Source organism: Plectrocnemia conspersa, unplaced genomic scaffold, assembly GCF_051122295.1.
Source record: "Plectrocnemia conspersa isolate PC_06_02 unplaced genomic scaffold, ASM5112229v1 ptg000014l, whole genome shotgun sequence".
Classification (NCBI taxonomy): Eukaryota; Metazoa; Arthropoda; class Insecta; order Trichoptera; family Polycentropodidae; genus Plectrocnemia; species Plectrocnemia conspersa.
In genome coordinates this window covers 27338768-27355861 of record NW_028277178.1, presented here as the reverse complement: position 1 = coordinate 27355861, position 17094 = coordinate 27338768, and the positions used below count along the sequence as shown (strand labels likewise).

At 29.3% G+C, this 17094-nt stretch overlaps 1 protein-coding gene across 2 annotated transcripts in view; it reads left to right on the top strand.

The window, feature by feature from the left end:
• Nucleotides 1-17094, top strand: part of LOC148226658 (C-Maf-inducing protein-like) — a 57556-nt gene that overhangs the window by 14722 nt on the left and 25740 nt on the right. For both annotated transcript variants that reach the window (XM_088203772.1, XM_088203773.1), the window contains exon 3: nucleotides 3111-3308. In XM_088203772.1, the coding sequence (XP_088059898.1) occupies nucleotides 3111-3308 (198 nt within the window). The remainder of the gene's footprint in view (nucleotides 1-3110; nucleotides 3309-17094) is intronic.

Genomic DNA, 17094 nt, shown 5'->3' with positions numbered 1-17094 from the left:
ATAAGTAATGCTAGTTAAATTATTGCATGCGTTCCCCACGTGTGCTTTGATGCATCGATAACCCTTGTTTATATACCTTTATTTACTGCATTAATATTTGACGTCATATAATAAATATTCCTAAAGCAAAACCAAGCACGTATTTTACTTATAATACATGCAATCCATTGACGCAAATGTGAGTCATATTTTTTATCGATTACAAAATTATGCATTGTTATAAATGTTTTTTTTTTGTTAAAAATGACGCAAATTGTCACTGTCGTTAAAGGTTAATTAACGAGGTGATTCAGCAGTAATGGCTATCTCCTACGGAGAGGGGAGAGAAATTATCGCTACGCGGCTCTATCGTGTCATTTGCGACTTCATGTACAGATGTCGGTAGTGTTAATTAGTGGTGCACTTGTCTAGTGTGGTTTAATAATGGATACGATTGAACATTGTCTTGTGAGTATATTTTTAATTTAAAAATGCCACGTCAAGTATCTGCAACTATTAATTGAGTATTGTTAAATTATTATATCAGGTTGTAAGCATTTCAGAATATAAAATATTTTATATTCTAGAATTGTGTGAAAGAATTATATCGGTATTTCGAATGGCGTGCTTCACAAATGCAATCAAATGTTGGTTTAAATATTTTAAGAGGAATATAACTATATATTTTCATCGATTTATAACCACTGATGCTATTTATAAGTCTACTAGTGCATATTAAAACTTGTGTATTTTTATACAAATATAATTTGTGCACTGCGTATACTAGTCGTATCATAGTTCAAGTTTAACTATTAGAAATTGAATGAGAGAAAATGTTAACCGACATAATATTAACGACTAAACGTTAACGTGTCATACCGCTTCCCGACATATATGTATACACATATAAATTAATATGAATTCTATAACATTTTAAAATAATATATTTACAAGACGAAACCAGTTAAATTTTTTTAACAAATTAATATGAAAATAATTATAAGGTAAAATTCAAAATCATTGAAAACAAACAATAATATATAAAATCGTACTATATAAATATAAAATATCAAACTAAAATTAAAAATAAATTTATTTTATATTTACTAAAATGGATGTTATTTATAAACATGCTCGGTGGAGTTTGTCAACATTTCTTTAGCACCTGCTAAGTTGTTTGATATAATTCTTCCTAAATATATTCACAATCACTGACGGCAAACGCTAGTAGACCGACAACGCAGGTTTCGTCCGCGTCGTTCCACGGTCACTGACATTATGTGCCTTGCAAAGGCGGTGACAAAATCCTTCGATTCTAAAATTCAGGTCGATGTAGTCTATATCGACTTTCAAAAAACATTCGACAAAGTTTGTCATGAGCAACTTCTTCTAAATTTTTATGTGTGCACCTAAACTAATGTTTTTAATATTTATTTTTTATGTAATGGTCATCATTACACATTAGTCAGATTCGTAATAAAAAATAAATATTTGGGACTGATCCTTGTTTATTGTTAAAGTAGGGTCCAACGGTTTTTAATGCAATTGGTTTGGCTTTTTGTTTGTTTTGCCGATGTTAAACTCGGATTCTAAGTTCTTGGTGGTTTCCACAAACGAAAGCAATAAAAACTGTGATTTTTAGACAATTTTGTCTAATGACTAGATATTTTATTAAGCGTTGATTTTAATATGATAGTAAATTTTAAATAAATTAATGCTTTATAACAATTTTCATGTAAATAATTGTAGTATTTATATGCAATATAATGGAGAAAAACAACGTTATTCCTTACAATTAAAAGAAAAATGTTTAAAATATTTTACAATTTTAATAAAACAAGTTTAAGATCTGAAACATTTAGTTAAATATCTGAAACTATTGAAACGTGTGCTTCTGCCCATAAAGCAATATTTATTTTGGCATGTTATGCTTATATTTATATTTGAGGTTGTTTTTATCGCAGTCTCGGATACTTTAATTTAATGGATGAATGTGGATACGCAAAATATTTTTAGTGTGAAAATAACGATGTTCTTGAATCGTTGGTATCTGTGTTTTAAGATTAATAATAACAGTTGTATTTAAAATTATTTTAATGGCTTTATTTTAGGAGTTTTATGGATTTTCTGGGATATAAAAGAAACATTGTTATTGATTATCATTTATTATTAATATGGACTGAAATCTAAAGACAATATATGTATACTTATCACATGCATTTTTTTGTGGTTGCCTAACCCAACTTTTTATAACTTCAATAATGAGCGATTATTTGTGCTTGAAGAATCGCTCTTTCAATGATCTAATCAAATCCAAAAGGATCTCTCTCAAATCCAAAATGAAAGCAGGTTTTTTCGTGTGTTTCTAATCAATCGAATCTAACCAAAATTATATAATTACTGACTAAATATTCGCTTATAAAAACACTCATTGGAATATCCTCTTTCATGTAATACACATGAAATATAATATATTAGATAACATTAGAGTGTCAAATAATAATTGACGGCTGACTACTGTGTTGTACTTTATCAATATATTAATATCAAAGTACAAATATTGTTTTATCCTCTTTGTGTACTACTATTGTGATCTACAATACACTTACTGATTACATAATTTATTCATTAAATGGTTTCTATATTAAAATGCTGTTCAAAAATCCACTCTTGATATTGTCCATAGTTTAAAGCGAACACTTCTAAAATTGTATTTGCAGAGCCACTTTGTCTCTTTAGGGTTGGCGACCCCTGCTCTCTCCTCCAGTGATTATTTTCATTAACAATATCAATATTTGCCGACGTCCCGTCCGGCTATAAGGTTCTTATTGCGGTCTATAACCGCAATAAAATATAAACCACACGTTACTCGTCTAGGACGCTTTCAATTAAACTACACTGTGTCGTCGTGGCGTTTTATGTCCTCTCGTAAACATCGATCGTTCTCGGAATGCTGTATTGTTGCTATAAAACATACATCATAATATGATACAACGAGGTCAACCCTACTTTTGGTCAATTTTGAACATAGTTTAAAGAACTTTAGTAATTGCTTACAAACCGTTTTTTAAAGTATCAATTTTCAACGCTTTGTATCCGATCGTATATTTATAAATGTTTCGTATTTCCAGGTAACAGACGGTTCACCGACCCAGGGTCGTTCTCCTGCCCCCGGTCCCAGGTTCAAGCTTTTACACGAAGGTGACATCAATGTGTGTAAGCTCAACCACACTCGCACTGTCATCAGCAAGATCCTCAGTTCTAAGTTCTTGAGGAGATGGGAGACCCATCACCTGTACGTGAGCGACACGTGCATATTTTCTAAAACGGTAAGTTTTAAAATTATTTTTTAGTCATAAGTGTAGCAAAATCACAAAGGCACATATATATTTTAATAAATATCTATAGTATTTATTTAATCTTATTGAAGCTCACAATATGATTTCCAATGTGTCATAAATATTTGCTCTTAGCTTTTAAATAAGTAGCTGATAGTAATGCATATCTAATGTTCCCGAATGTTTTGCAAATAAAAATGTCGATAAAATACATTTCAGTATTTTTTATGTCAAACATCTTAGTGGATCAACTTTTATATACATAGAATTGAAAGTTTATGGAAGTAGCAAAAGAAGATATTGAAATTTGGCGAGATGGAAAATCGTAAAATTCATCCACTATCGGAGACAATTGCTTTTCAATGGCGTTGAACTCCTCAGAGAGCCAATCAAATAATGGTGACGTATATAAAAGTCACCCAGAAGGAAATCTCAATAATTTGATCTTAAAAGAATTTAATTTTATCGAAAGCAAATTAAATTGGATCATCTCGTTTTTGAAGGATTCTTATAGAAGTGGATTTTAGGGGAATCTATTAGTATTTTATTGGAGCATTGCGAAGCGAATGCTTTCAATAAACGTGTTTCGAGTGTCTTTTACGACATAATACTTTATCCGGCTTTAACGAATACGAATGACGTTTAAAGTGGTAATCTTGACATGCCAATTTATCGTACTTTGGCTAGTTGGTGCAGTGTGTTCAGAAAAAAGTCGTTTAATTATATACATGATAGTGTTTAAATACACATTGTGTAATACGATTGCGTTATTATAATATATTACCTTATTAATCAAATACACTGAACAATATTAAATATGTTCGATTGATGGATTCTTATTGCTTACATATTGTCTCGGGATCAAATTGATCTAGTATTAATGTATTAATTAATTCTCGATGTTCTCAGAATTACTTTCTATTGGTTTCTCATTGTTTTGTATCAATGTGTTTATTTATTTTGTAAATATATGCACAGGACTCTTTAATACATTATAACTCTAATACAATATATATAATTATAATATATACAAACATATAATAAATTAATCAAAATAAATCAACAAATTTATCGTTAGAATGGATCAAAACAGTACACCAGATGCTAAGAAATCCATATGAAAAAAATATCCATATTCCATTGAATGCAAAAATATTTAATGATTAAAATTAACTTAAATAAAGTAATAATCGATGTCCATTCAAGGTCTGATTGTGCAATATTTTTTTTCCGTGCCAAGACGATTTATAGTAAAAAAAGCGAAGGACCTTCCCTAACTCTAGTAGATAGAATAATATTATTTACACTTGAAACACGGCTACTAAACTTACTTCCACTTCGCTTCCGACTTGGAACACACAAAAGTACAGCCGAACTATCACCAAGCGGAGTTTTGTCGTACAATAGCATCCAAGAAAACAACCGTTTTCTTTTTCACATCAGACCTGGTTCTTGCCTAACCTAACAAGATTTTCTATACAACTTAAAAACTAAGTGACTCTATAAAAAATATATGCTCACACTCACTCCCTCAGACAATTCGTCAGACGCTTCTACTGACAATTAAACTTGAACATCTACTTCTGAGTTCAGGCGTTCTCCAACTTGGACTCACTAAGTTCCTACAAACTAAATGAATGCTCCAAATCAAACTCCAACCTTAGTGGCACAAAAAATAACAACAACAAACTTTGTCTTAAAAACAAAATATTTTAGTTGCGTCTAGTTTACGTGTAGAAAAAACATTTAGCCGAGTCAAAAAGCTTTTGTCAACAATATATCCTTTTACGTGTAAAATATTTCGTTAATATAATTCCGCTTGACTCAACAAGTGCCCATTCTTAATTATATTAAAATGCAAAAACGCTTACCAAGAGTTGTTATTAGGCTAAAACTCCTTAGTTCTTTGGGTACTAAGAAGTAACTACGATTAGTGTTTCTTTCCGAGAATTTCTCAAGAAAAATACAAAATCGAGAATTCTCAATTTTCGAAAAATTTTCATAGAAGCTTAAAAATGAAATTTGTACGAATATGTATTAATATTTTCAACCGTTATATTTTTCAAACCGCTGCATAAGGGGTGGGTCCGTTCCAGATGTTTAAAATATACATGCTCTCTTGAAAGCCTTTAAGTCAAAAATATTTGAATAGCAAAATATTGTTCATGATTTTCTCAACTACTCTAATCGGTCTTATCTTTTCTTTGGTAATCATTGATAATCAGATAAAAAGAGATTGCTCCGCGTAGAAATCGTCAGTTTGCAAAAATGTATGGGGGCTTTACACGTTAGTGAGAGTTATGCTATAAAATTTGACTGCCGGCGAATTTTATAGCATAATCTTTTTTATCTTCATCTAGCTACAGCAGCTATTGACTGATATTGATAATAACCAAATATCATCATAATAAAGGTATCTCAATAACCTTTTTTGAACTTTTTGAGTTTGAGGATTCTAAATTATAAATCCTGATTCAAAAATGCTGCGAACTAAAGTGTCATAGAAAATGCGAATAACTGTCAGATCGTCATGAAAAACGTTCCTCGCAACAAAGCTGAACATTTGGGTAGATCTTATGAAAGTATGGCACTTTCCGACACTAAAGGGCAGACCTATTTCTATAGAGAATCTGAATAACTCAACAGATCGAATGCATTTAAACAATTTTTAATCATCTATACACAGAAAAAATTGTGTTTGTAACCGTCCTATTTGTCATTTTTTCTAACCGAAATGTTCCCACCGAAATGGTAGAAATAATCTGATGACAAACAGGACCAAGAAAATGCGAAATGAAAGACATAGTATGGAACAATCCGACACTAAAGGGCAAACGGTTAACAAAAGTCCATCTTTATAGAGAATCTATTTTTTCCGTATGAGTACGCAACAAATGTAATGCATTTAAATCATCTGCATACAGAAGAGAACTTGAATTTGTAACTGTGAATAGTAGAGGGCTCAGGTTGGACTCTTGAGAAACTCCCGATTATAATCGGCCACCATTGGTTACAAGCTGTCTATAATCGATCAAAAATAACCGAGTTAAATCATCCGAGCAACCAATTTTTGACAAACCTTGTCGAAGCTCTCCTAATAGTTACGGAAGAGCTTCGTTAGGTCATTGGAAAACACGAGATTATTTAATTTGTTGATTCACTTTATTAAAGCCTTGAGTATTAATTTCAAAAGATTTTATCACATCTCTCGTGAATGTCAAATTATGGGTGAAGGTAGAACATGTACAATAAATAAAATGAAAAATAATATAGATGCTTACAATAAATCTATACGTCTGAAGTTATTTATAATTGTTTTATGGTCTTTTCGTGAATGAGATTTACAAACACTGTAAATCATGAATATAAAAATACTATTTTTCAATACCTGCGATCCAAAATACGTCATTATCATAATTATAAAAATAATTTAACATAGACTGCTCTCGAGCTTAAAAGAAATCCAGAATGAGCTTTCCAGTTGACAACTATGCAGCTTCTCTAAAAATAAGTGTACGTAAAAATGTATAAATGTATGTATACATAACGTAAGATGGTATCACGCTGTTTTATATAAAAGTGAGTAGTATTTATTTTTGTAATACACTCAGTTTTATCTCAAAACCGCAATTTATTTGATAATAAACCACTAGTATCTACTGTGTAAAAATAATAGCCGTTATTTACCGACATCCTATTAATAAAAATCGAATCAATTCGGGTTGTTGATTGAATTCCGTCGTTGATATAATTTCCACCTGTCTGGTATTCCTACCGACCAAATATTCGGCCAGGTGTTCCTTATACTTTCGTCATTGATTCATTACCATCGTTTCTTTGCTCGCATATTACAGATTCAAATGAAATTCACAAGTACTCGTTAATATCACTTGCAAATTCGACACATTTTGTTTAACAGAATGATATTTTCCACAACGCCAATATATCTGGATTGCGTTAAAAACCGTTTAAAATAGATGTATTTATATAGCAGTTACCATTTCAAGGTATTGAAAATTTAGATTAGAAACTTAAACATATCGACCACTTATCGTACATGTTCACTTATAACGAATTCCAATGCTGTTACAACGAACTTAATTAGTTATATTGTTCTTTAATCTATGTATTTCCGAAGTAGTTTCACTGATAAGTTAATTGACGTTTTGTTGATTAAGTTGCGCATTTATGTAAAACGTATTTTTTTTTGTGAAACGTAATCCAATTCTAATATGAATATTGCATTGTTAATTAATTAATATTTGCTAATGTTCAACTAGACGTGTATTATGCATGACTAATATAAGTATAAAATAACTTTCCCATTCTCTTCAAAAGCTATTGTAAGGTTCAAGCACTTTTCCAAAATAAGCGTTTTTTTATTATAGAAATAACCTCTGCCCACTAATTTATTATATTAAGATATACTGACTGTGCTAAATATATTTGATTTATGTATTTCGCTGTAATCAATATATTTGTTTTGCTGGCTTTATTCTAAGAATACCTTTATTATAGGTAAACCCACTCAAGCAAATTTGATTTATTTGCTTATTTCTGTTTTGTTGAGTTTTAATATCTTTATTACGTTTGAGAAATAGAATAAGTCACATGACTCTTTCGGTAATATATCATCGGTTAATTCCTCTTTCTAAGGAAGCTCTATTGTACCAACATACTGTTATCATCTGAAAATATTTTATGTATATAACATATTTGTACATATACAAACCACACCCACTGACTGACGTTATGATACGCCATCATATTCTTATCGGTACATAACAAATTTGTCGCGCGACATTACCATCGCAGTGCTAACCACATTTTATCTGAAACATCTGCAAAACATTTTGTATATAATAGAATCTTTAGCATTCCAACTATAGGAGAACGAACTGAAGAACGACTTGAGAATTTTTAATCGTTCCTTGTCTTTCTTTATCGAACGCAGCAAAAACTATTTCATTGAATGGATAAAATATGATAATGAAATTTCGCAATCGAACAAAGCTACCGTGACGCTATCTCTCAGAGCAAATATTTTTTTTACTACAAAAAATCTCAACGTCACATACATCGTTTATATAATGTTAAACTTCATATTCACGACGAACACGAATACGTGCTCAATTTATAAACACGCTTGTTAAAAAAATGTGAGCTTGACGCAGTTGAATCCAATTAGCAATAATAAAATCTTATTTAATACACATCAATATACTTTTTTTCACTTTGCCATTGTCATTAGTCATTTGCTTATTCATTAATGCAGAGTTAAACAAAACATTGTAATTCTAAAATACGTAACCCAATTAACGATTAAGCATTTTTTATTAGTCACTCATTATTAATAATATAATCGATCTATAATTATTAGATCAATGTAATATAAATTTATGGGGACCACACGGACATATAGAAAACACTAAGACGAATTAACCGTGAGAAATTTACTTGTCGCATATACGCGTTAAAAGCATAATAAACAGATCTTAATACTTAATTAGTAGTTGTTGGTTGTGTTTACTTCGTTGTAACACATTTACAATATATAAATTAATTTATTTATTAGCTAATATTTTATTGCTCGTTCCGTTTATTATGACAACCACAGTAGCGATAGTATATTTTACTTGCAATCATCAACAACTTGCAATACTCGAATTTAGCAAAGCTATTTCGCTATAAAAAAACATATACTTCAAAACATTCCGCTAGCAGGCGTGTTTATAGCTGCTACGTCCATCTCAAAACTTTTCATTGCGGTTTAATTCAGCTTTATAGTGAATCGTTTCATCTGGAATTTATTTCGGTTCCAACGTTTCACTTTGACTTGCGTAAATATTTTCCGATACATTAATTTTTAATTGGTGTATACATCGCAAAATGTTTACTCAGTAATAAATTCCGCCATATTGTTTTTTTTTTTCAGGGCGCGTTTCATTTTCCATTCTCAAAACATTGCGACCAAATAGTGTCGAATTAACTTATTGCTTTGTTTTGATTTGTTTTCGCGTTGCCCTTTTTTGTTTTGGTGTGACGTGACCCTTTTCGGGTATGTGCGTAGACTGAAATTTAATATTGTATTATTTGTTCATGCCGCCATGTTTGTTGTACACTAGTAAATAAAATATGTCTTCAATTTATAAATATTTTTAATACTATATATATTTAGATGACAGGTATTCTATTTACATTATTAACTACTATACAGGGCGTTTCTAAAGTGACCAATATAATAACAAAAAAAAATTTAATGCATTGAGTTTCCTCGTGGAAACTAATCATTAAATGTATTATTTTGTTTAAATATATTTTATATCTATAATATTTATTTACAAAATAGATATTTACTTTAGAAACAAGTTGTATTTGGATGACAGGCAATTTATTTTACAGAAATATCGCTTTACCTCAAATATTACCAATTAATTAACAATTTGTTATTTATGTATCTCAAATATAAAATATACACGCATTCTTAAAATAAGATTAAACGAACATTTGGATTGAATTTAAATGTTCTATCGTATCTTTTAAAAAGCTGACATATTATATCAAATCAAACTGGAGTTACAATAAATTATAACTAAAACGAGCAGCACTATTTCATCAATATAGGGTTATTACAAAAATATTAAACAGCTGTTAGTTTCTGCGCAATAATCTAGCGTGTGTATTTTTTTGTCAGATGACATAAAGCAATGAGTAAATATAAAAGATTACTGTTAATTGCATCACTATAATAATGCATTAAAACAATTGCTTTAGTTCAACTTTTCAATAATGGATTTTAGACGTAAAGATGTTCAAGATTTATATTTTTAAAAACTAAAAAAATAGATGTCGAATGATAATTGATTAGTTAGGCATAAATAACAAAAAATGAAAATGAGGAAAAGTATAAGGAAGAGTTCGATTGTTATGGATGTATGACTGCTTGTTTTGTACTAATTGCTAAATATTTTTTCATGAAATACTGTTGCTCTGACTTGACACCATAAGAAAGTGAAATCGTTATTTAGAAAAATATCTGCATGTAAAAGGAAAAATGACATGACTAAAAAATCGCAACTTTGCAGGAGAACAATAGCATTATAATTTGACATTCGATTAGCTTAGTTTTAAAAAAGTTGAAATTACAATCTCTAATTTAATTATTTTTATTTTATTTTATTTTGATAGACATGTATTTTAGAATCATATCTACATACACAACCCAAAAATAGATTTTGTGACTCATACTGTTTTTATTTTCGCAATTTGGTTCTACGCCTCTACCAACTGTCGTAATTAATACATGTTTTTAATTTAATCGACACACCTTTTCCTGGTGTATGGTATAAGACGTAATAAATTAAACAACATAAATATTTTTTATTTCATATGTGCATTATACACTTAATTAAAACTAATGTACCATAAATAATCAAGCGGAAGTCGATAGTATGTGTCTGGAACGTCTTTACTGTAGCTTTGCATCTTTTGTGTTCTCTAGTCACCGTTGGTGAAAAGAAAATATACTACTCCAACTTTCTTGCACCTTGTAAATATAATATGCACAAAATTTAATTTATAAAAATATGTTTATAAACGTATAATGCAATGTGTTCATAGTGATCTGCAACAGTGATTTATCTCATTTTCTCAACGATAATATCAAATATCATTACCTCCACTGGAGTACCGCAAGCATCCAACTTGAGTCCATTGCTGTTTCTATTGTTCATTAATGACATAGAAGCAGCAACAAATTGTTCAAATTTCTTTATTATATGCGGATGACCTAAAAATGTTCAAGAGAGTGCAGTCGATATCGGATTTCCTCGACCTGCAGGAGAATCTTAATTTTTAATAGAAGTGGGCTTGCTATTATATAACTAATTGCCTTTCAATTTAAAAAAATGTCATACAATTTTATTTTCAAAGTTCTCAATGCCGTCGGAATATTCCTATTTAGACTTAAAAAAAACACTTGCTCAAATCCAAATAAGGGCGATTATAGTTATTGATCGCATCCACTGTTCTTACCTGTAAATACTAGAACTGAAGCACTTTCCAACTCCTATCTTATAATGGCCGTTCAACTGCTCAATATTATGCATCGAGATCTTGATATTTTCTTATCATGATGATGACTTTATTAGCCAGTGAAACGCTAGGTATATATTTTATTATATATATATAGAAATATGCTGATGTAATTCAGGTGTCAGTGTCGGGTGTCGGTGTCGAATGCGGAAGCGTCCAAAAAATTAAAAATTTTATAGCAGGCAGTCAAATGCGATATAAACTCCTTGAATGGTTAATGTTAGTGTCTCTCAAAATTCGTTAGTGTGTGAGCAAATGTCAAACCTTTTATATTTATTTTATTTATTTATTAAAATTTAAATAAAAAAAATTGTAACCTAACAGGTTACCCCAGTGCGTCACAATGGCCGAGAATAATAATTGTATTATGTCAATACACAAAAAATATGTTCTCTTATATAAGCTTAAACGAATGTGTAAAAGCTTATTTAAACTAATAATAAACGCCTCTAATAAAGAATATGTGTTCCAGGCTAAACCGACCCTAGTTTATTTAGAGACTCAGGCAAAATCTACGTTACTCCCCCCCCCCTCCCCCTACAAATATTATATTTAAAACATAGCTGATATTTTTTTAAATATTATACACCAATACTATTTTACCATCAATTATATTTCACAAATAATTTTAAAATTTATTTCAATTCAAATTAACTGCAAGCATTTTAAAATTTATAGTAAATCAATATAATTACCCAATGATTGTTTATTGTCCTCTAATTATTTAATAAATTAACGCATTTATAACTTAAAAAATATTAGATCAACGCAGTAAAACAGCGGTGAAAACAACTGTATGGTAACCACAGAACAAAGAATATAATAGTAAATAAGCAAAGTATGCATTGAAAAGCGACTAGGTGCAGAAAGTAAAATGCATGGTTACCATGAAACTAACGTCGATTCTGTTTACTATAAAAGGGGCTAAAAAAATAATGTTTATGGGTTTCGATAGTCTGGCTTTTAGGTGTTCTAATATATAAATTTCTCTCGATGGTTAGTTGGTGAAACGGTTGCATTTATTTGTAACTAGGTAGGATTCCTTACAGTTACTTAACCAGACATTGTTTTTTTTTAATATTTTCCAGGGTTCAAAACTTTTTTTTTTAGATTTTCAAATCCCTAATATACACCTAAATATTATCAAATTTATATAATTATTTTTTTTGACCGCCAGTTTTTTCGAATACATAATTGAAAAAAATAGTAAATGATTGAATTTTCACTGGAAACTATTTCCGTTAATTTTTCGTGAAAACTTATTTTTTAGCATATGGCATATACTACGTATATACAGTGTTAATATGTGCAAGTCAGTCATAAAATAATACAACGTTCTGTTTTATACTATCTAAATCAAATTTTCATATGTATACTAAATTTTCTTTTACATCATTCGAAGCATTGTCAAGTAAAAACTATTTCGACAAAAGGATGAACTTCAGTCGTGAAATGTATACTTTTGCACACTAAAGTCAAATTTGCACAGAATATCTTACTTGCATACAATTGAAACGCAAAACTTGATTTATTTTGTATACACTCAGATAAATTGAAAATAATCTAAATGTACTATCTCTGTTTAACTTTTTTATTACGAACCATAATTTATTTTTAATTACCGTTTGCGTTAAAAGCACTTTCGCTAACAACGCATTATATAAATAGCACAAAATATGGCGAAAGTGTTGGCCTAAAAGGTGTTTTTCTCTAGTAATAATTATTTATGTGGAAATAACATAATTTTCTCGTATATTTTAGCGAAACTCACTCTGAACACGTTTTCGTGTCTATTCTGCTAGTTTAACGAAGTCATCCCATTTTTATGTTCTCGTGATTTAATAAACTCACTCCCACGACTCCAAGGCCTTGTCGTAAAATATAAATAAATTTCTAAATGTATTTCTACAAAGTGATTCAATATTGAATTATCCCACCCACGTTACAATATATACTCTCCTCACGTTACTTTACTACCACAGCCTAGGTCAGGTCTTTTTTTATTTACAGTTCCTTTTTAGACCGCCATTTTGCTACAATCGATCCTGTTTATATTATCATTGAATACGACAAAATCATTCTTTGATATTTTGCTAATGTAGAATTCCAAGAAAGGGGTGTGCCTATTATTTTATGATTATCGACAAAGGCGCGTTTTTTATATCTTAGATATATATTATTACCTCATAAATTATATAATAATAATTGTTATTCGCGTAATCTAATGTAGCTGGTTTTTCTTACTCACGATAGACATCAAAATTGATACCAAAACAAAGGAGTCGTAGAAATTGATTGACTGCTTGGAGACGTGCTTTCTCGTGCCGATAGTAAACTATTTACATCGACATCAGGGAGAGGCGTTGTTCTGCGTTGATCAAATCAGAAATTGCATCACTTATACTCCCTCTGATAGAATGTGTTATAGCTCGATATTCTTACTTTGAAGCTGGTAATCATAGTATTACACGTCGAGACTGAATATTAGCTGATTTTTGGGTCGGTCGATAAGGGATCAACCACTCGCTGGCCGACCAGTTGTAAATATTATTATGTAAATTTTAATTTTAATATAATTTTATTATTACTATTTTTTTAAATTTAATATTTTGTCCATAGTAAACATATTAAAAAATATGGAAAACGGTTTAAAACGTATGCGCTAGTATTTTTAAGAGCCATAATCGTTGCCAAATCTTCTAGGCTGTTTCCAACACTGAAATTAATGCTTTCTGTATTACAACAAAGCATTACTGACATAATCTTAATTACGTTTTTGTAAAACTCAGACTCCAATGCAAAAACATGTTAACGAATAACATATGAAAACTACACTTGATTCCAAAGCTACAACTGAATTATTATGTTTATTTGTAGTTAGAGGCTATTTTTTAGTATTTAATTCTAACAAATTATTTTTAATTGTTTTTTAGCAGTATATAGTTGTTATTAAAGCATAATAACTATATACTAGTAATTCTAAAGTCTTGGATTATGAGAGAATTCCATGGAAATGAGACTTTTATCTCATCGGTAAAATTATAACGAAAAATATTTTCAGTAAATATATATTTTATACAAAAAATATATTTTATACAAAACAACAATGGTAAAACTATATTATAACACTTGGAATAAATATTTTATTTTTGTTAGACAAAATTAGTTTTTAAAAAGTCCTAGGCATTTAGACACTATTCAGACAGTATATTTCTGCCTTTGAGAATACTCGTTCGCTTTCCGTTGATGTTGACTTAATTGAGAGCAAATATTTATATAAAATATTCAGTTTGTTCTCCGGTTGGTTACAAAATCTTTAATTTTTTTGTCGAAAACGAATATTATTTTATACCTGAGAAGTATCCTGGATGTTTATTACTTGTTCTTTGGTTCTAACACCAAATTATGAAATCATCATCAGTATTCTCTACAATAATTATTTATATATCCAATTCCGAACTATTTTAATTTTAGTGTAAATCTTTCTCACTATTTAAATGTATATTTTTGGGAGCAACTTCGAAAATATTTTTTATTGGCAACATATTCGAACTTTTGTACCTCATGAGCTACTTATTTCTATCTTCAATTTTTCATTTCTAGTGATATGATATGAAGTCTTGTGCTAATTTCTTTGAAAGTCCTATGAAACGAGACGGCACGAAATTTCCGGATTGTCTCGACATAGAATCTCTAATATGTATAACAAATTATTTTTGCCATAAATGATATATTTGGCTCTCACAGTTAATAATAATAAACACAGTTAACAATTTTTAAACAGAGCACTTGTATTTGTTTGATAGAACACATTTGGTTTAGTTAATATATGTTATTACTTATTTTCGACACAAAGTGTAGTAGCATGTTCATGTTTTAGGTATTAGAGTTTTCAATATATAATAGTTAATATCTCTACACAACGTTGTCTCTTTATACATATAATATAATAGAAATAATAACTTATAATCTCTTTGTGCTGTTTGAAATGAACGATACGAGATAATAGCATGTTTTAATAACTTTGAGTATTGAATGAATACCTAAAAGAATGTCGATGTGGAAATAATAATAGATTTTTCTGAAAAAAACTCCTATAATTCCATCATGCGTTCTGATAATAATCCGATCTGACGACGACAGTCAAAGTGCTTTTCGTGTGTTTCAGATTATTTCTGTATCTTATTGATGAATTGATTGAAATACGAGTTGATACAACATATGTGCAGAAGCAATATTAAACATAAAGTATACGTTTGCTTCGTAAATGGTTACGTAAAGTTCAAGTTAGGCATATACTTACTTTATTGATAAAATACGTATAGTATATAACGTTTCAATACACAAGGTAGTACGTTGTTTTTGCATTTTATTGGAATCGGAGACTTATAATATATTATATGCATATGACGTAAATTCCGTAAAAAAATACTATTGATTAAGATGAAAATGTAAAATGTATTTTTACGGTGCAAGAATGTATTTATACTATATTATTATGTGTATACATACATACATATGTATTTGTGTATTCATGAAGAAACCAATTATTTGTGGAAAAAAAATACAAATATATAACTCTTTAATTAATACCATAAAGTGACTTTCCAGTAGTTGTGAAACTAACAGTATTGTTTTTTCACTGATGCTGTTCTAAACCAAATCAATCTTGAATAATGTCAACACAAAAAAATAGCTGTTTTCGTAAAATTTAGTTAAACAAATTTTGATATTTACAGAATTTTTTTAATCAAAGTAAGAAAAAATTTGTTTTCGTCAAATTAGCTAAAATGCACGTCACGTTGTTATTACATATTATTTGCAAATACTTAAGGAGCTATATATTTACACAAAGAACAGCTTAAACCAATTTTAATTAAATTCTAATATTTAAAATTAACTATAGATTCCTAATCACATACACTACAAAATTATGATCTATTTCATCTAAATATGAATAAATTCATAAATGTAACTGTAGCTTACCTTTTAAATTCAAAGTAATTTCCCATTAATGTATATAATATATCTCTACTGACATCTAGAGCCACGATGACATAAATATATACATTATTTTAATTAATATGTCCACGCAGCAAAGCTATAGCGAGGTCAGTCTGTGGTGTTCAATGTTTATTTATTTATTTTTAAATAATAAATATTTTTATTTACAATTTTAATGCCAACTTAACATGTGAAAATATTAACCGCGTAAAGTTTCATAATACAAAATAATACATACATTGATGTCTAGCCTAATATTCATATAATTATATAATAGTGTTAATGTAGAAAAATAAAAGTAATAATTTTCATTAATTTTCATTATTAGATAATAAATTATCACACTTAGAATATGTATTGAAATAATACAATCATTGTTTTCGACCATCGTGACGCATTGGGGTAACGTGCTATGTAACGGAAGTTCTTAATTTAATTTAAATAAATAAACTAATTTTGAAATTGCAAAACTTATCAATGGATATTTTAACTTTTTTCAACAAAATTAATTTAAGCATTAAAATATTTTTTTATTACTATTATTTTGGTTTACTATTATCGTGGTAAAAATGAACGCTCTTTCTGTTAACTAAATTGGGATGCTTTAAATTTAAGCAAAGTAGTGTGATACTAAATATTTGGTTAGAATTTCTTTTGCGTAACGGCGATGCTTCAAAAA